Source organism: Lynx rufus, unplaced genomic scaffold (assembly GCF_022079265.1).
Source record: "Lynx rufus isolate CCGP_SWC_20201006 ecotype Redwood Valley unplaced genomic scaffold, mLynRuf1.p SCAF_29, whole genome shotgun sequence".
Taxonomy (NCBI): domain Eukaryota; kingdom Metazoa; phylum Chordata; class Mammalia; order Carnivora; family Felidae; genus Lynx; species Lynx rufus.
In genome coordinates, this window is record NW_025814844.1 from 1120548 (window position 1) to 1140115 (window position 19568).

General features: G+C 47.4%; 1 protein-coding gene across 2 annotated transcripts in view; it reads left to right on the top strand.

Moving 5' to 3' along the window:
* The window catches only part of SMARCB1 (SWI/SNF related, matrix associated, actin dependent regulator of chromatin, subfamily b, member 1), a 34135-nt gene that overhangs the window by 10687 nt on the left and 3880 nt on the right, over positions 1-19568 (top strand). For both annotated transcript variants that reach the window (XM_047090285.1, XM_047090286.1), the window contains exons 5-7: positions 1178-1305; positions 8455-8621; positions 15242-15432. In XM_047090285.1, coding sequence (XP_046946241.1) covers positions 1178-1305; positions 8455-8621; positions 15242-15432 — 486 coding nt within the window. The remainder of the gene's footprint in view (positions 1-1177; positions 1306-8454; positions 8622-15241; positions 15433-19568) is intronic.

Below are 19568 nucleotides of genomic sequence, written 5' to 3' on the forward strand. Positions count from 1 at the left end.
CCACGTGTCCAGAGTTGGACCACCCTTGGCCAGCTCCTCCTAAGATGTGGGCCCCCTCACCCAGGGCAGATGGCTCCTCTCCTGGACGCAGGTCTTCCAGATACCCCGTCACATGCCCACCAGGGCTGGAGTCCGTGTAGTGGCCCCTCCTCTCTGGCCTCATCCCCTACCACTGTCACTCTGCATCAGTCATGTGAACCTCTTCACTGCTTTCAGAGCCACCCAGAACACCCAGAAGCTTCTGCCTTTATAGTTCCCTCTGCCGAGAGCTCACTTCTTACCAACATCTGCATGACCCTCCCCTTTTCGCTCTTCCCTCCCTTTCTTCCCTTCCTTCCCTTCCTTCCCATCACTGGCTGACTGTCACTTCTCAGAGCTGCCTCCCCTTTGGTAGAATGGCTGCTCCTGTCTCTGGCACTCCTGTCCCTTTCCCTGTCCATGTTTCCTAGAGCATTGGTGTCTGGCATGCAGTGTGCTTTCCTTGTTTGTCATCTGTGTCCCTCCCAAGAGTAATTCTCAGCCTGCTTTATTCCACTGACACCTTTAGGGTCCCCTTGCTTTCCAGCGTTCCCTCCATCTCTTCCCCGGCGTCTTCCCTCTTTGTCTTCCTAAAATACAGATATGACCACGGGACTGCCTTGCCCTGGGTTCTCCTGGGGCTCCCTCATGGGAGAGGCTGGATCCCGTAGCCCAAGATGGAGAAGCGTGGGCACTGGGACACCCATGCTACTCCCCGCCCCCGCAGTCTGCACCCCATCTTCTGTGTTCTTGCTGTGCTTCCTCAATAGTTCCTCACCTCTCCTGCACCCCTTGGCTTTTGCTCAAGTATTTCCTCTTCTGGAGATACCTTTTCTTTCCTAGTTACCAGTGAAAGTTCTGCCTGCTTTGGGGCTTAAATCTCCCTCTTAGGGTATGTCTAGGTCATATCCCACTGCCTAAGGCTGCAACTCCCTCTCCCTTCCCTGTGTGTCCTTGAAGTATGGAGCACTGCCTCTGTGACCCCAGGACCCCTGCTTGTCTCATCTCTGCTGGCTCAGCCCTTAGCTGACAAGTCCCCATAAGAAGTGGGCTTTTCCCCTCCGGCCAGGTTTGCAGTGACAGGCGGTGCAGGGAGGGAAGCCCTGAGCATGGAGACCCATGGCACTCCTGGCTGACTGTGCTTCCTCTTCACTTCCAGCTTTGATGACCACGACCCAGCTGTGATCCATGAGAATGCCTCCCAGCCTGAAGTGCTGGTCCCTATCCGGCTGGACATGGAGATCGACGGGCAGAAGCTGCGAGATGCCTTTACTTGGAACATGAATGGTACGTGGGAAGCTGGGCTCTGCATGGCCCAGGCCCGGCTGCTGTGTGAACAGACCTTTTTCTTGCCTGTTGCCTACTGTGCTGGATCCTGGACTCTGGGTTCAAATCCTGCTTCTGCCACCGTTTCCTATGGGCCGAGCCCGTGAACCTCAGGTTCCTCCCTCCCCCAGTGAGATTGGGGTGTCAGGGGTCAGCCATGATGCGGGCTGTCGGTCCACAGAGCTCTATAATGACCTTGATGCTGCTCAGACCGGTTCTGCTGCCTGACCGCCTGCACACCACCCTTCAGCCCTGCCCACCCCTCTGGCCTCTCACGGTACCGTGTGTGCAGGCTTGTCCCTCTGTCATCCCCATGAGGTCTGCCCTCACTCTCTGTTCTTCCTCTTTTTGTCCTCGCTCTGTAAGTCCCAGGTCAGATGGTTGCTCTTCCCTGGTTCCCAGAGTCCAAGCGTGACTCTGCAAATGAACCAGAGAAAGCACAGGAGACGTTCACCATAACACTTAGTCCTTATCCCATCTAGGAAAGAGGACTGTGTGAGTGTTTATTGTTTCTTTATTGTTTTCTTGAATCTTTCAGGCTTTTTACAACACATTACTTATATTAAGACCGAAACCAAATAACAATACCCCAAAGAGTATCATTTTTAAGTGAAGAAAAGTTTAGAATTCCCAGAACCTAACTGCTCCTAATAGTTTTTTTGCCAGTCACTTCCACATGCAGATGTATTTAACAGAGTTGTAATTGTAGTGCAAATACAATTTTTCTTCACTTGTAAGTGTCTTCCTGTTTTCCTTGGTCTTCATAATTGGTGCACAATTTTCTGTTGAGTTGTGGTGCCTTAGTTTACTAGAACTCCTTCTGCTATTAGATGTTTCCATGGCAGAAAACATAACGACTTACAGCTTGTTTCTCCCACAGGGGATTTCCTCAGGGAGGAACGTGTGTGGTTGTTGATACGTGGTTGCCTTAAGCTTTCTGGAAGGATTAGGCTACTTCCTTTGGTCATCTCCTGGCACTTGGTGTGCCAGGCCTGAGTCCAAGGGCCTCTGCCGAGCCCTGGGAACAGGGCCTGAGAGCCGAGTGTCTGTCCTCCAGGGTTGACAGGTTAGCTGGCGAGAGAGGATGTGGCCAAAGGGAGATGTGGTGAGGGGTTTCCAGGAGGTTGTATTGAGTGTAGATAGGGCAAGTGTGGTGGTGATACTCCCAACTCGGGCACAGGACAGCTCATGAGTGCCAGGCCATGGCCAGTGCTGTACATCCCCTATTATACCACTCCGTGCTTAATCTCAGCAGGCCTGTGTTATAGTTAATTCATCTCTCTCTCTCTCTCTCTCTCTCTCTCTGTCTCTCTCCATTTCAACCCCTTAGGTCAGGGATCTTGTTTTTTATTGCTGCTTTTCTTTTTTTTTTTTTTTTTTTAATTTTTTTTTTCAACGTTTATTTTTATTTTTGGGACAGAGAGAGACAGAGCATGAACGGGGGAGGGGCAGAGAGAGAGGGAGACACAGAATCGGAAACAGGCTCCAGGCTCCGAGCCATCAGCCCAGAGCCTGACGCGGGGCTCGAACTCACGGACCGGGAGATCGTGACCTGGCTGAAGTCGGACGCTCAACCGACTGCGCCACCCAGGCGCCCCTATTGCTGCTTTTCTTACAGCATTTGGCACAGAACCTGGCCATAGATCATAACATAGGAATTTAGTTGTTCAGATTGACTCAGTATGTGTATTACCTTGTTACTTTCCTTTCAATAACACATAAAAAGCCCCAACTATTTATTTAAACTTCCACCCTATTCCAGAAGGAGTAAGGCATCTTACATGAGAACTCTTAGTACAAAAGAATAAAGCAAATGCAAAAGGTGTGGTTAGGAACAATTGGGTGAAGGGGAAACTGGAATAAGAAGATACAAAATGAAGTGAGTGCTCTGGTTCATACTCACAGTTCAGTGGGCATACGTTGCTAGGGGAGGGCATGATGCTCGGACCTTTAGAACCAGGCAGAGACAGGATGATCAGTTCTGCAGTTCTCAGCGTGGTCAAGGTGAGCAGCCGCTGGTGGCTCAGAAGCAGCAGAATCACACATAGCATTTGAATTAGAGAGAAGCTTTCCCCCTGACCCTCAAGAAGTGGACACAGTATAATTCAGTGAAGACCTGCATCTGTCCAGGAACTCTGCCATGAGCTTCTCCAAGCTGTTCCCCAAAGGAGCCCTTACATAACATTCCATATCCCAGTAAGTGTAATTTGGTCCAGACACTTGGAGAACCAAAATAATTTTGTTCTGTGAACTCTTCCTTACTGGTATTTATGTGATACTTGGGGTGCCTGGGTGGCTCAGTTGGCTAAGCGTCCAGCTCTTGATTTTGGCTCAGGTCATGATCTCATGGGTTCATGCATTTGAGCCCCACATTGGGCTCCACGCTGACAGTGTGGAGCCAGCTTGAGATTCTCTCTCTCCCTCTCTCTCTGTCCCTCCCATGCTTGTGCGTGCTCTCTTTCTCTCTCTCTCTCTCTCAAAATAAATAAACTTTACGGGCTGTGATTCTTAACTGGTGGTTAGGAAGCCACACCCCTGGCATGGTAGTTAAAAGCACATGTTCAAAATTGCTGGTGATTTTCATAGTCCTACCTAATTTACTTTGAAATTTCAAGTAACCTTAAAGGTGAGTGTGAGACTCTTTATCACAAAGGGTCCTAAAAATGTTGAGCAGCATGAACGAACTACATGTCCTTCAGAACCAGGACATTCTTCATAACCAAGATTTGTCTCCAACCAGCTTTTGGTAGGTATCAGTTAACAGTGAGTTCAAGGTTATCTTCTCTTAGAAGGACATGAAAGAGAGTTTATCTGAATTGCTGGTGAATTATAGCATCATTTGTCTCAATAGCTAGCCTCCTTGGGGTGTGTTAAAATTCTCCAGGAAGAAGGAGCTGCTGAACAAGGACACATCGATGCCAGCTTGGCCCCACTGGGGGCAAGGGAATCCTAGAGCAGGGCCAGGAACTGCATCAGGAAAAGGGGTGGAATCTGCTCCTGCACACAGGCCAAGGGTGATCAGGGCCCTGCTGGTTAACACTACAGGGCATGGCTACAGGAAGCAGGTTCTAGAGATATATATCCACATGTTCACTTTGGATGCTTAAAAACCCCAAATGACAGATTCAATAAGCTGAGTAGATCTCAGCAGTATAAACCCAAAGAAGTCCATGCCAAGATGCATCCTAGTTAAACTTCCAAAAACTAACACAAAAGATCTTGAGAGCTGAGAAAAATAACACCTGACTTCTAGAGAAAGACCTGGAATAACTGCTGATTTCTCATCCGAAACCATGGAGGCTGGAGGACATGGCACATGGTTTTTCAAGCACTGAAAAAAAAGAACTGCCAATCTTGAATCTTACACCCAGTAAAAATATCCTTCAGAAATGAAGGGGAAATCCTCAGATGATGGAATACTGTCACCTGTAGACCTAACCTAAAAGAAGGGAGATGATAAAAGAAGAAACTTTGGAACATCAGGAAGAAAGAATATGATAAACAAAACTATATGGGTAAATACAATAAGCTTTCTTTCTCCTCTTAAGTTTTCTAAATTATGCTCAGCAGTTGAAGCAAACCTGATAATGCTGTCTGATGTGGTTTTAAATGTATGCAGAGGAAATATCTTTGTTTGAGAAGTAAGCTTTCTGTACTTAACTTGAATTGGTGAAAATATATACATGGACCTGAATGAAAGTATCACATACCAAAAATTTTAAGATATAGTTAAAGTAGTGTAGTTTGTAGTATCAATTTGTAAAGTAGGGTAATTTGTAGCATCAGTGTTTATATTAGAAAAGTAGAAAAGTCTCAAGTCTGTAATCTAAGCTCCCACCTCAAGAATTGAGAAAAAAAGCAAAATGAAGCCAAGCAGAAGGCAGGACATAATAGAGCAGAAGTCAGTGAAATTGAAACTAGAAAATGATGGAGAAAATTAATGAAAACACAGCTGATACTTTGAAAAGATCAGTAAGGGGGTGCCTGGCTGGCTCAGTTGGTGGAGCATGTGACTCTTGATATCAGGGTTGTGGATTTGAGCTCCATGTTGGGTGTAGAGATTACTTAAAAGTAAAAAAGAAAGATCAGTAAAATTGATAAACCTACCAAGATTGACAACAAAAGACAGAAACAAAAATCATCAAATTCAGCAACGAAATGGGCTATCAGTACAGACCCTGCAGATATTGAAAGGGAGTATTACAAAAGCTCTACCCACATAAATTTGAGAATTTAGACAAGGTGGATCAATTTCTTGTAAAAAACAAGCTACCACAATTCACTCAATATCAAATAGATAGTTTGAGTTGTCCTATCACTACTAAGAAATAGGATTCATAGTTTAAAACCTCCCCAAAAGGAAATCTCCAGGCACAGATGGTGTCTCTGGAGAATTTTACCAAACATTTAAAGAAGAATTAATATAAATTCTCTTGCAGTCTTCTCCAGCAAATAAAAGAGGGAACACTTCCCAGTAACATTTTACAAAGCTAGAATTACCTTGATCTCAAAACTAAAGACAGTACAGAAAAAGTAAACTATAGACCAATATCCCAAATGATTATAGACACAAAAATCCTTAATAAAACATTAGCAAACAGAACTAGATATAAAAAGAATTATACACCACGACCCAAGTGGGGTTTGTTGTTCCAGGGATGGATAGCTAGTTCAATATTTGAAGATTGATCAATGTAATCCACTATATTAACAGACTAAAGAAGACAAGCCAGATATCAGTTGATGCAGAAAAAGCATTTAACAGAGGCACCTGGCTGGCTCAGTCATTAGAGCATACAACTCTTTTTTGTTTGTTTTTTTTTTTAATTTTTTTTAATCTTTATTTGCTTTTGAGAGAGTGTGAGCAGGGGAGGAACAGAGAGACAGGGAGACACAGAATCTGAAGCAGGCTCCAGGCTCTGAGCTGTCCGCACAAAGCCCGATGTGGGGCTCGAACTCACGAACCGTGAGATCATGACCTGAGCTGAAGTTGGACGCTTAACTGACTTAGCCACCCAGGTGCCCCTAGAGAATACAACTCTTGATGTCAGGGTTGTGAGTTCAAGTGCCGCATTGGGTAGAGAGCCTACCTAATTAAAAAAAAAAAAAAAAGCACTTAAAACATTTATTCTTGGTTAAAAACTCTTAAGAAAAATGGGAATAGAGGGAAACTGCTTCAACTTAATAAAGAGCATCTGCAAAATATCCTATGTCTAACATTTATTTAATGGTGAGAGACTGAATGTTTTCTGCCTATGATAAGGCAAAGATACCTGCTCTTATCACTCTTGTTCAGCTTAGTGTTGGAAATATTAGCCAGAGCAGTAGGGCAAGAAAATTAAATAAAAAATGTACAGATCAGAAAGAAATTAAACTGTCCCTATTTGTAGATGACATGACTGTCTGCATAGAAAATCTCAAGAGATCTACAAAAAACCCTGCTAGCACTAAGAGTTCAGCAGGGTCACAGGATACAACATAAACATGCAAAAATCAATTGTATTTCTATGTACTGTTGGTGAACACATGGACATTCAGAAATACATTACCATTTACAATCACTCAATAAGAAAAGGAATACTTTGGTGTAAATCTGACAAACATGTTCAGGACTTATATGTCCAAAACTACAAAATACCAATAAAAGTAATTAAAGATCTCAATACCATGTTCATGGATTAGAATACTCAAGATGTCAATTGATATACAAGTTTAATGCAATTCCTGTGAATATTTCAGCAAGGCTTTTTGTACATATAGACAAAATTACCTAAAATTTATATGGAGGGGCACCTGGGTGCCTTAGTCAGTTAAGCATCAGACTCTTGATTTTGGCTCAGGTCCTGATCTCACAGTTGGTGCATTCAACCCCGCATCAGGTTCTGCATGGACAGTGCAGAGCCTGCTTGGGATTCTCTCTCCTTCCCTGCCCCTCCCCTACTTGTGCTCTTGCTCTCAAAATAAACTTAAAAAATATTTTAAAAAATAACATTTATACAGAAAGGCAAAGGAACTAGAATAACTAAAGCAATTTTGAAAAAGAAGGACAAAGGAGGAATCACCCTCCCCAATCTTGTCTTCATATATAGCTACAGTAATCAAGGCTGCATATTAATCCACAGTTCTCTCAAAATAAAAAGTTTAATATAAGAAAATGCTTTGCACAGTGTACTCGTAGGGTGGTTCATAGGACACTTCAGCTTCATGCTGCGCTCTCCAAAATTATACTTGGCTTGCTGTATGAGTTATTGATCATAGGCTGGTTGAGTGTTCTGGGTCTGTCCTGATGGTATTGTTAGGATGGCTGGTCTCTAGCCCTTCTGGGCCAGTGAGGAAATACGGGGTCAGTTGTTGAGCAGACCTGGTTCTTGATGACAGAATCATGCTATGTGCTAATGAAGTGATTCATCCTTGGCCACTGCCTTGTCTGGCTCATCCCAGAAGTGGTGCATGGTCATTAGAGTTTGGGTTACAACAACAGGGCAGAACAGAGAGAAAACATTTGACCACATGGGCCCTTCTTGTAATCTGGCCAGTTGCAGATGGTCCCTACAAGTTCACACCTGGTGTGGCTACATTTCCAGGAGGCAGGGTCCATTACACATCTGCATGTCTGTTACGTGTGTGTTGCCTGGCGAGTCAGAAACAGAGGAAGGGTCTGTGAAAAGCCACAGAGCAGCCTAATATCTCTGAGGGATTTTTTTATTGGTGAGGAAGTGGCAGATGGTTGTGTGCCCGTGGGACACTGACTTTAAAGTGATTTATCTGGAAGGAAGCTGTTATTTTTCTCGGGCTTCCATAACAAAGTACCAGACTGGGTGGCTTAAACAACAGAAATCCATTTCCTCTTAGTTCTGGTGTCTAGAAGTCCCAGATCAAGGTGTCAGAGGATGTGTTTGTGGATGAGGGCCAGGAGGGGGTGGTGCTCATCCTGTGCTTCCTCCCACAACCCCATGTTGGGAAGGGCCACCCTCAGTTGTCATTCTCTTCATCCTCAACTTTGTCAGGGAGGTCTAGCAGAGGAGGAAGGGGATGGGAGGTTGGGGCCAAACATGGTGAGGTCAGGTCCTGCAATCAGTTAGCAATTCCTGTCCTTTCTCCTGATTTCAGAGAAGCTGATGACTCCTGAGATGTTTTCAGAAATCCTCTGTGATGACCTGGATTTGAACCCTCTGACATTTGTGCCAGCCATCGCCTCTGCCATCAGGCAGCAGATAGAGTCCTACCCCACAGACAGCATCTTGGAGGACCAGTCAGACCAGCGTGTCATCATCAAGGTAGGCAGCTCCTGGGTGGGCCATAGGGTGCTGAGAGTACACTGAGACCTTAGTCAAAGCCTGTCTTTGGGGTCCATGCTGTGGGATCAGACTTCTGGAAAACCATCTTTTGGGTAGCTTGTGGCTCTTTACCCCAGGAAAAGTATGGGCTGATTTCTTGGAGGAAGGTCTCATATTCTGCATGTCTTCAGGGCACCACCAGGCATTGAGCAGAGCCCAGGTGGTGCTCCAGAGGAGATTATGCCAGCTGCCAGGCAGAGCAGGGAAGCCCATAGTGAGAGGAACAGTGGTGCCACACTCTTCCTGTGGACTGGCTGGGCCAAGCACACCTCATACCATGTAGTAACCTGCCTCAGGGCTGGGGGGAGATGCTGCCTTGCCTGTTGTGTTACAGGTGAAGAGGTTGCCACATGGAGAGGTGAGGTCACGTGCCCCAGACTGCCCAGCTGAGCAGTGAGTGCTGAGATTTGGGCCCAGGCCTGCCTGCCTCAGAGCCTGCTTGGTGTGAAGTGGTATCTCATTGTGGGTTTGATTTGCATTTCCCTGTTGATTAGTGACGTTGATTAGTATCTTTCAGGTGCCTGTTGGTCAGTTGTAGATCTTTGGAGAAATGTGTGTTCAAGTTCTTTGCCTTTTTTCAATCAGATTTTTTGTTCTTTTGTTGTTGAGTTTTATGAGTTCTTTGTATATTCTAGTTATCAATCCCTTATTATACAGGTGATTTGCAAATATTTTCTCCTATTCTTTGCGTTTTTACTCATTTGATAGTGTCCTTTGCTGCATAAAAGTTTTCATTTTGATAAAGTCTGCTTTGTCTTTTTGTTTGTGTCCTTGGTCTCCTATGTAAGAACTCATTGCCAAATCCAATGGCATGAAGCTTTTTTCCTGTTTTAATAGTTTTATAGTTTTATCTCATATACATGGGTCTTTCATCCATTTTGAGTTAGGCAAGGGTCCAACTTCATTATTCTGTGTGTGTGGATAGCCTGTTTTCTAGCACCATCTGTGGAAATGACTATCCTTTCTACATTGAATCGTCTTAGCACCCTTGTCGAAAATTATGTGCCTGTATTTTTGAGAGTTTATTTCTGAGCTTTCTATTCTATTGGTCTATATGTCTTTTTATGTCAGTACCACACTGTGTTGATTACTGTAGCTTTGCAAAAAGTTCTGAAATGGTTCGAACCCACGAACCACGAGTCAAGTCAGACACTTAACTGACTGAGCCACCCAGGCACCCCTTTCAAGATTGTTTTGACTGTTCAGATTCTATTTAAGTTTAGGATAGATTTTTATTCTATTTCTGCAAGAAACATTGTTGAGATTTTGATAAGGACTACAATCAATTTGTAAATTTTTTTGGATAGTCTTGGCATCTAAATAATACTTAGTCTTGGGGCACCTGGGTGGCTCAGTCAGTTAAGTGTCTGACTCTTGATTTCGGCTCAGTCATGATCTCATAGTTGGTGAGTTTGAGCCACATCTTGGGCTTCATGCTAACAGTGTAGACAGAGCCTGCTTGGGATTCTCTCTCTCTTTCCCTCTCTCTCTTTCCCTCTCTCTCTGCCCCTCCCCCGTGCTCTCGCTCTCTCTCTTCTCTCAAAATAAATGAACTTAAAAAGGTAATACTACATAATAATAATAATACAATATAATAATAATATTTTGTAGTATTATTTCTTTAATTTCTTTGAACAGTGTTTTATAGTTTTCATTGTACAAATTTTTCACCTCTTTGGTTAATTTGTAAGTATTTTATTCTTTTTAATGCTATTATAAATTAAATTTTTAAAAAATTAAAAAATATATTTTTTTAATCTTTATTTATTTTTGAGAGAGAGACAGAGTGTGAGCAGGGGAGGAGCAGAGAGAGAGGGAGACACAGCATCCAAAGCAGGCTCCAGGCCCTGAGCTGTCAGCACAGAGCCCGATGCAGGGCTTGAACTCATGAACCGTGATATCATGACCTGAGCTGAAGTCAGACACTGAACCGACTGAGCCACCCAGGCACCCCTTAAAAATTATTTTGTTTATTTATCTTGGTTTATTTTGAGAGAGAGAGCATGTGCACACATGCACAAGCCCAGGAGGGGCAGGGAGAAGGAGAGACACAATCCCAAGCAGGCTCTGCACTGTCAGTGCAGAGCCCGATTTGGGGCTTGAACTCAGGAACCATGAGATCATGACCTAAGCCAAGATCAAGGGCTGGACGCTTAACCGACTGTACCACCCCGGCGCCCGAAATGAAATTGTTTTCTTAAATTTTTTTTTCACATTTTTTATTGTTAGTGTATAGAAACGCAGCTGATTGTGTGTTGACTTTGTATCTTGCTGCTTTGCTGAACTTATTCGTTCTAACAGTTTTTTTGTGTAATCTTTAGGGTTTTCTATGTATAAGGTTATATCATCTGTGAGTAGAGATAACTTTACTTCTTCTTTTCCAATTTGGATACCTTTTATTTCTTTTTCTTACCTAATTTCTCTGGCTAGAAATTCCAGTATTGTGTTGAATAGAAGTGGCAAGAGCAGGCATCCTTGGCTAGTTCCTGATTTTAGAGGAAAATGTTTCAGCTTTCACTATTGAGTATAATGTTCACTGTCGGTTTTTTATATATGGATTTATTAGGTTGAAGTAGTTTCTTTCTTTTTGTCATTGTTGACTGTTTTTATCACAAAAGGATGTTGAATTTTGCCAAATGCTTTTTCTGCATTGAGATGATGATGTGATTTTTGTTTTTCAATCTGTTAATATGGTTTATTACATTGATAAATTTTTGTATTGAACTATTTTTGCATTGCTAAAATAAATCCTACTTGGTCATGGTATATAATTCTTTTAATATGCCACTGAATTTAGTTTGCTAGTGTTTTGCAGATTTTTAGATCAGTGTTCATAAGGAATATTGGTCTATAGTTTTCCTTTTTTTGTAGTATTTGGCTTTGATACCAGGGCGGTGAATTATGAAGTGTTCCCTCCTCTTCAGTTTTTTGGCAGAGTTCGAAAAGGATTGGTGTTAGTTCTTCTCTCGGTGCTTGGTAGAATTCACCAGTGAAGCCATCAGGTCCAGGACTTTTCTTTGTGGGGAAGATTTTGTTTATTCATTCAGTCTCCTTACTAGTTAATTTCGTTCCTTCCTTCCTTCCTTCCTTCTTCTCTCTTCCTTCCTTCCTTTCCCTTCCTTCCTTTTCCTTCCTTCCTTCCTCCCTCCCTTCCTGCCTTCCTCCCTTCCTTTTCCTTCCTTCCTTCCTTTGTTCTGTGGAGCTTGAACTTGTGACCTGAAGATCAAGAGTCTCATGCTGTACTGACTGAGCCAGCCAGGTGCCCCACTAGTTAATTTGAGAGAAATACAAATCTGTTTTTCTTAACCCATTTTAGTTTCATGTTATGGCCAACTAACAGGAAAAGGGCATGGGGCATCTGGGTGGCTCAGTCAGCTGAATTTCTGACTTCAGCTCCGGTCATGATCTTGGTGTTTGTGAGTTCGAGCCCTGCATAGGGCTCGATGCTGTCAGCTTGGAGCCCATTTCAGATCCTCAGTTCACCCGCCCCCTGCGCTCTGCCCCTTCCCTGCTTGCATGCCTATGCTCTCTCTCTCTCTCTCAAAAATAAACATTAAAAAACAAAAAAAGATAAAAGGCATAATTGAGAAAGAAGGGGAACTTCATAGGAGACAAGTGGAGGGCAATGGGAGCCTTACCTGCTTTCTCATGCGTAGCCTGTCCCCTCTAAAGGATGGCCCTGAGAATTCTGCTCTGTGCTGTGTCTTTGTCCTGTTAAGTGTGGTGGGGATGTGGCCTTATGGGGTTAGCCACACCCACCAACATGCTTCCAAATGGATGGGGTTGGCCACAGGCAGGGTCCTCATGAGACTGACCAGTTAGCATCCCTGACATTTTTCTCAGAATTTTTCTTTTTCTTTCTTTTCTTTTCTTTTCTTTTCTTTTCTTTTCTTTTCTTTTCTTTTCTTTTCTTTTCTTTTCTTCTTTTCCTTTCCTTTCCTTTCCTTTCCTTTCCTTTCCTTTCCTTTCCTTTCCTTCCTTTTCTTTCTTTTCTTTTCTTTTCTTTTCTTTTCTTTTCTTTCTTTTCTTTCTTTTCTTTCTTTTTTTTAATTCTGACAGGGCTTCTGAGCAGCCATACAGAAAGTGGTCAGGCAGTTGAAAACCTGTCTGGGGTTGCCACCATCTCTCCTGACCAGAGGCTTTCTTGGTGACTAGACACTTGTCAGCTGTTGGCCCCTTTAAGCCCTCCATCCCACCTGTAATCCCCACCGTGGGACGGTGTCAGCTGGTAGGTAGGCTTTGGGAGACCACCCCCAGGTTGGGTTCCCTGCCTGGTTCTGGCGTGAGGTCTCGCTGGCACCAAAGTCTGACACGGCTGGCCCAGGGAAGCTTTGCTGCCGTGGGACAGTGCTGTGTTTATCAGGTCAGAGCCCTCATGGGCATTGTGACCTAGGGGACAGCACCCATCTTGTAAGTGAGGAAACTGAAGGTCACACCCAAGGTTTGGTCAAGAGGGCTCAAGGAGAGCTGGGTACTTCTTTGAGGATTTTCTTCCTTGTATGGCTCCTGGGACATGGTGGAGGACAGGAATCTTTGCCATTATGGCATCTGAGGAGTGTCTCTCTTCACAGAGCTGTGCCTTAGCATGGAGTGGCCACTTAATAGATGTTCTTGGGGTCTCTGGGACTATAGCTCAGACCTGGTTGCCTTTATGGGGGCACCTGGCCCAGGTTGGCTCTCTTCAGCTTCAAGGGTTTGGGGGTACTCAGTGCTTCTCCTAAGTCTAGCTGTCAGGCTCTACGGGGCTGGCAGACTTCTGTGAAGGTGTGTGTGGTGATACGGGTTGTGGCTGGGGAGCCTGGCCCCTGTGCTGCATGCCTAATCAGGAGTCCTGGCCCTGTCTCATCTCTGCACCTTTTCAGGGTCCAGCCGCTCCTGTCCTCACCACCCCACCATCCCTACAGCTAGATGGCTACCTCCAGTAAGGGTCTCAGTGGCAGCCAGTGTCTCTTCTGTGCTCCAAACAGGGCTTCCAGATCCCTCTTAGAAGCTGGAGGCCTTAGGACGGCCTCAGGCCCAACTTTGCTCAGGACCCTTCTCTCCGAGGAGCCACATGGCCTGCTCTCTCTGCCCATGCAGTTCTTCTTAAAATGCTGCCTCCCCCAGGAGGCCTTCTTGAGCCTCCTGGCTAACGTGGCCACCTCTGTACTTTCTGTTCCTCCCTTCATTTTCTTCTTAGGACTTGGTGATGTGTGACATATACCATGCATTCACATATTTAACTTGCTTAGGTGTCTCTCCCCAGCTGGAACATCCTCCACGAAGATGGTTTTTTTGTCTGTCATACCCACCATTGCATTCCCTGTGCCTCTCCGTGATAAGCACACAATCTGTATTTTTTTAATAGACGCAAGCATTAATGACCAGTTGGCAGGGGACAGGCAACCCAGTCCACACGGTGGCTAGGATATGGCACCAGGCATGCCAGATATGGCACCTGGGGCAGGGCTTGCCGGGCCTGGGTGTGGATGGCTACACCTGTTGGTCCTGTTTGTTTCTTTTTGATGTTTTTCTGTGGGCTGACTGCTGCATCATGTCTTTCTGGTCCTAGCGTGCCCTTGGGGCTCAGTGGGCATTCGTTTCCTGTGAGGGGAAGGGACAGCTCTTCCAGCTCCATTCTGTAAACCATCATTCATTGCCCAGCATGAGCAGAACACAGAAATGGGAAAGGACCCAGGCTCATTGGCAGTGAGTGGAAGGTGGTATACAGGGCCCAGAGGTGCAGAGCTTCATGAATGGGGACAGGGAGTGGGGTCCCATGCTTCTTTGAAGGCAGTGGAAAGGCCCCAGTGGCTGTGGGCCCTGAGCAGTGGCCACCCTGATCTTTGTCTTGAAGAGCTGAGCACTCAGGGACAGTAGGGTGAATGAGCAGTACTGTGGCCTGGAGTACTACTGAGCAGTAGAATGAGCAGTACTGCTCACCTGGAGAGCAGTGAGGGGTGGTCCCAGTAGGAGGAGTCTTGTGGATACAGTGCCCCAGGACACAGCCAGACCCTCAAGAGCCTTCCTGTGTGTCTCAGTGATGCCCTATTTCAGAGCAGGCCTGCTCATCTGTGGGGTGAGGAGTAAAGATGGTGATTCTGAGTGCAGGTGTAAGTGGGGAGCCCTGGGTCACAGGCTAGGTTCTGTCTTGGTCTGGGTGCTGCACAGGCGGGGCCTGGACCCTCTTCTGGCTGTAGTTTACATGTCAATAGGATATCTGCTGGGTGCGTGGTGGGCAGAGTTGGCTGTGGGCCTCTGCTGCCCACCCAGGCTTTGCCTGCACCTTGTGGGCTATTCAGGTGGGGTGTGCATCTAATGTGAGATGGGTAGCTGTGCCAGGCCTTGAGCCAGAGCCCCTTGTGGCAGCCCCAGGAGGTGCGTGGTGTCATCTCCAATTTCTGGATGGGGACCTGCGGCCAGAAGGACAAGGGCCAGCCCCAGTTCTCAGCTAGTAAGTTGTGGGCAGGGTCCAGCCCGGCCTGGTGGCTCCCTAGTGAGCTGTCTCATCTCCTTGAGGCCTCTCCAGGTAGGGTACGGTTCTGACTCCTTTAACTTGTGTTCTTTGGTTCTTGTCCCAGCTGAATATCCACGTGGGAAACATTTCGCTGGTGGACCAGTTTGAGTGGGACATGTCAGAGAAGGAGAACTCACCAGAGAAATTTGCCCTGAAGCTGTGCTCAGAGCTGGGGCTGGGCGGGGAGTTTGTCACCACCATCGCATACAGCATTCGGGGACAGCTGAGCTGGCATCAGAAGACCTATGCCTTCAGGTAGGATCCCAGACAAGCCCCGCCCTCCTTTGTAAACCTGTTTTGGGGAAAAGACGTCTCCCTGTGTGTGGGACATGACAGCCTTCGGGTCTGTCTGGAGCCCAGAAAAACGGTCTGGCCATGGGCAGCCGCAGCCAGCTCAGCGGCAACTTGTTGGCTTGTTCCTCCCGCCTCCTGTGTCTCAGTGGTAGGGCTCCCCACCCTTATCATGGTGGGGGTGACTCTGAGGAGGTGGTTTATCTGCCCCCTCCATCCTCCAGCACCCCCACCCCCTGCCTGGGACTATCCTCTGTTGCCGAAAGCCCCTCTACACCTCCACCCTGCCGCCACCTCTGTATTCTCCCAGACTTTTCCCTCTCTCAGGGTTGGGTCACCCACCCCAGGGTTTGTCATCTGATGGACTTGCCTTCTGTCTCAAACAAGAGCTGCTCCAAACAGCCCTCCCCAGCTTGTAAGAGTCAGGAGACCTCCAGCAGTTTTCTTTTTTACTGTTGCATCTTGCCAGTCAGAGACTTGTTGGTGAGCACCCATTTGGACTGGACCCCTATATAGGGTGCCGCGGAAGATAAAGAGCCACATCCAGGCTGCCTGTGAAGGTGGGAGTATAAACAGAACATTCCAAACTGGTATCCTGTGGGTGGACCAGGGGACAGGGGCTCCCAGAGAGGCAGACATGGCCTTCCTATTGGTGGTGGCCCCACAGTGCAAAGTGTGGGCCTAGTAGGAGGTGGGGGGTGGTGGACGTGAACTGATAGTAGAGCTTGCCCGCCTCAGGACTGTTCCACCATAACTGGCCCTGTTCCCTGTGCTCCTTTTCCTCTTGGGAAAGTACAGTCTGGGGGTGGCGCTGAGTATCCCTGCATCAAAACAGGATGTTAGGATTTATTCCGCTCATCAAACTGTCATCGTCTACATTTGGCAATCATTACTCAAGGACCGCAGCTTAAAATGGCACATGAGGAGCAAGTACGAAGGTCTTTTTGCAAAGATAGGACAGTTAATGGAGCTCATGCGTATGTTTGTGTCTCAGCTGGTTTTCCCAGAAATCCCAGGAGACTGCTTTCTTGCTGCTTCCTGTAAATCTGAGCAAGAGAGAAGGAATGACCGTACACCCTCAGGGCTTGAGGTCCCGGCCCTGGGAGACCACTGGGTTCTGTGGGGATCCAAGCACCGCCCATGCTCCAGGCATCTGGTCTGAGATGTCACATATGTCACCTTCCCGGAACCTCCCAGTGGCCCTACCAACTAGGTAGTCCTGCTTCACAGACAGAGCCCAGGCCCTGGGAGGAGGTGTCAGTGAGACGTGATGTAGTGTCTGGGTCCTTGAGAGCCCTGCTGGAGGTGTGGCCGTGCACGTCCGTTCATGTTGTATTTGAGCCAAGGCTGACAGGCCTGAAGACCTGCCTGGGGTGGCCCCGCTCCCTGGAATGCTCCTGGAGGTGGGAAGTGGTGATGTTGTACAGGTCATGAGAGTGAGTACCCCAGGTACCTGAGCCCTCAGATGCTGGTTGAGCCTGAATCCATGTTCTGACTGGCAGATGGTGTGTGTGGAGTAGGGAGTATTCCTGCTGCAGGACCCTGAGGGTGTTGGCACATGTGGCAGCATCCCTCCTGCTCTGACCCCTGGGTGACCCGAGTGTCCTCCTAAAACTCTTGTCAAGCTTCAGGCTGTCAGCAGTGTGCCGGATAGCTCCAGAGTAGTACCCCTTGGGAACTCTGGTGGTGGTAGATCAGGACTTACAGCAGATCCCCCCCACCCCATCTCAGGAGCCAGTTAATGAATTCCATTTGGTGGACAGGGAGCATCACAGACCTCTATCCTGCTGCAGTCTGTAGTGCTGAGTGTGCAGGTTTCACGTCCTTGGGATTGAAGGCAGGGTGGCTTACTGGGGACCAGGGTGAGCACACATCCCCTCCACAGCAGCCCAGGCCAGCCAGGTTGGAGGGGCACAGCCTGCCTGGGATCTGGGAGGCAGCCCAGTGCCCCTTTTGCATCGGGACAGCTGTTTGTGTTTTCCCAGCTGACCAGGCCTCGAGCTCCTCAGGCTAGGTCTGGCCCATTGTGTGTGCTGTGTGTGGTCTGGGCAGCTGGATGCTGTGGATAGAGCTTGCAAGACCGGAAGGGGAGGTTAGGGTCAGAGGCTGGCTTATTGTGGACTCCATCATCCAGGGGACAGAACTATGGCCTTCTAAGGCAAGCAGGGGAGGGGATTGGAACTTATGTCTCCTGACCCTGACCCACATTCTTACCACAGCACCACACCATCCCTTGGGAGCTCTCTTAACTCTCCCTGGGGAGACCAATGTCAGCCCTTCTCTCTGGGTTACTGGCTGGGGGAGGTAGAGTGGGCTGCCATGTCCCCACGGCCAGGGGCCACTTGGTCCATGGAGAGCCAGACCAGGAGCCCCCACCTGATCTCTACTGCACACAAGACTTGACACCTGCTGAGTCACATGACTCCTTAAAAGGGACTTTATATTTTGGGCCTCTGTCATCCCATGTTGTAGATGCTCTGAATCCCTGCAGGCCAGTCCTGTCTGTCTCCCCCTCACCAGACCTAGCCCAGTGTCTGACTGCAGTGCTTGGTGATGGTGGTGTTGTGTCCATGGTGGAGCAGGGCGTGCTGCTGGTCACAGGACATTTGTGGGGGGTGGGGGTGGGGGCAGAATGCCCACAAACTAGTCAGGGGAGTGAAGGCAGGCTGCTTCCTTTCAGCAGTGGGACAGGCAGGCCTGATGTGGGCAAGCCTGGGGGGACACGCATGTGACAAACAGATTGGGGGCCCCAAGCTTCTAGAGGACAGAGCTGACCCAGAGTGAGAGTGAGTGACAGGAGGGGGACAGAGCTCTGCCAGGGGAAGGGCCTGGGCTGAGCAAAATATGTGGGAGTGTCAGACATTGACCCAAACCTGTGAGCTGCTACCTGGTTGGAAAGTTGCATCAGTAGACTTACTGGCACCTCCTGCAGGCCAGCCCTGTGCCTGAGGCTGGGGACACAGAGAAGAAACAGTACTTTGTCTAGCAGAGTGCACTGGAGGCTGCAGGCGCGAGGAGGGGAGCCACGGGTAGGCGGCATAGAACCTGGGGTGAGGTGGCCGGGCAGGGTGCTGACTGGGAGGAAGCTGGAGATGGGCAGAGGGTCAGAGAGCCTGGTGGCTGGGATAGGTGGGGGACAGGGAGACAGTGTCACTGGCACATATCAGGGTCGGGAGACACCAGGGTCATTTTGGACTGGTTGACCATGAGCCACAGAGGTTACTCCTGGAACTCTGCCCTCTTGACGGCAGCAGGGTTTGCTTTCTTGCTTGTCTGTTTTTATAACAGCTGCATTGAGCTATAATGCAAATACTGTACAGTTCACCCATCTAGAGTGTGCCGTTCCTTGGTTTTCAGCATCCACAGAGTGGTGCCATCACACCATGACAATTTTACAACATTTCCTTCACCCCAAAGGAAGCCTCACACCCTTTAGCAGCTGCTGCTGTGCCCCTCCAGTCTCCCAGCCCTGGGCAACTACTAATCTACTTGCTATCAACTTGCCTGTTGTGGATACTCTGTATAAATCGAATCATGTAATACATGCTCTTTTGTGGCTAATTTCTTAGTATCATTATTTCTGTGTGGCAGCCTGTATGGGAGCTTCATTCCTGTTTATGGCGGAGTACAGTGCCATATTGTGTTTACCCAGTCATGGGTTGACAGACAGTCGGGTGGTTGACACTTCTGGGCTGTGGAGAGTGGCACTGCTGTGAGCATTCATGTCCAAGTGTTTGTTTAAACATCCATTTTCAGTTTTCTTAGGTAGATCGTAGGAGAGGAATTGCTGGATCACGTGGTAGCTGTGTGTAGCATTTTGAGTTCCTGCCAGACTGCTTTCCAAAGCAGCTCACCATTTTACTTTTGCACCAGTAGAGTCAGGCTTCTTTCTCGTTTCTCCACATCCTCGCCAACATTTGTTACCTTTTTTTTTTTTTAATTTTTTTAAATGTTTATTTACTTTTGAGAGAGAGAGAGAGGGAGAGAGAGAGCACGCGCGTGCGCAAGCAGGGGAGGGGCAGAGAGAGAGGGAGACACAGAATCCAAAGCAGAGCTGTCAGCACAGAGCCTGACGTGGGGCTCAAACCCATGAAGCATGA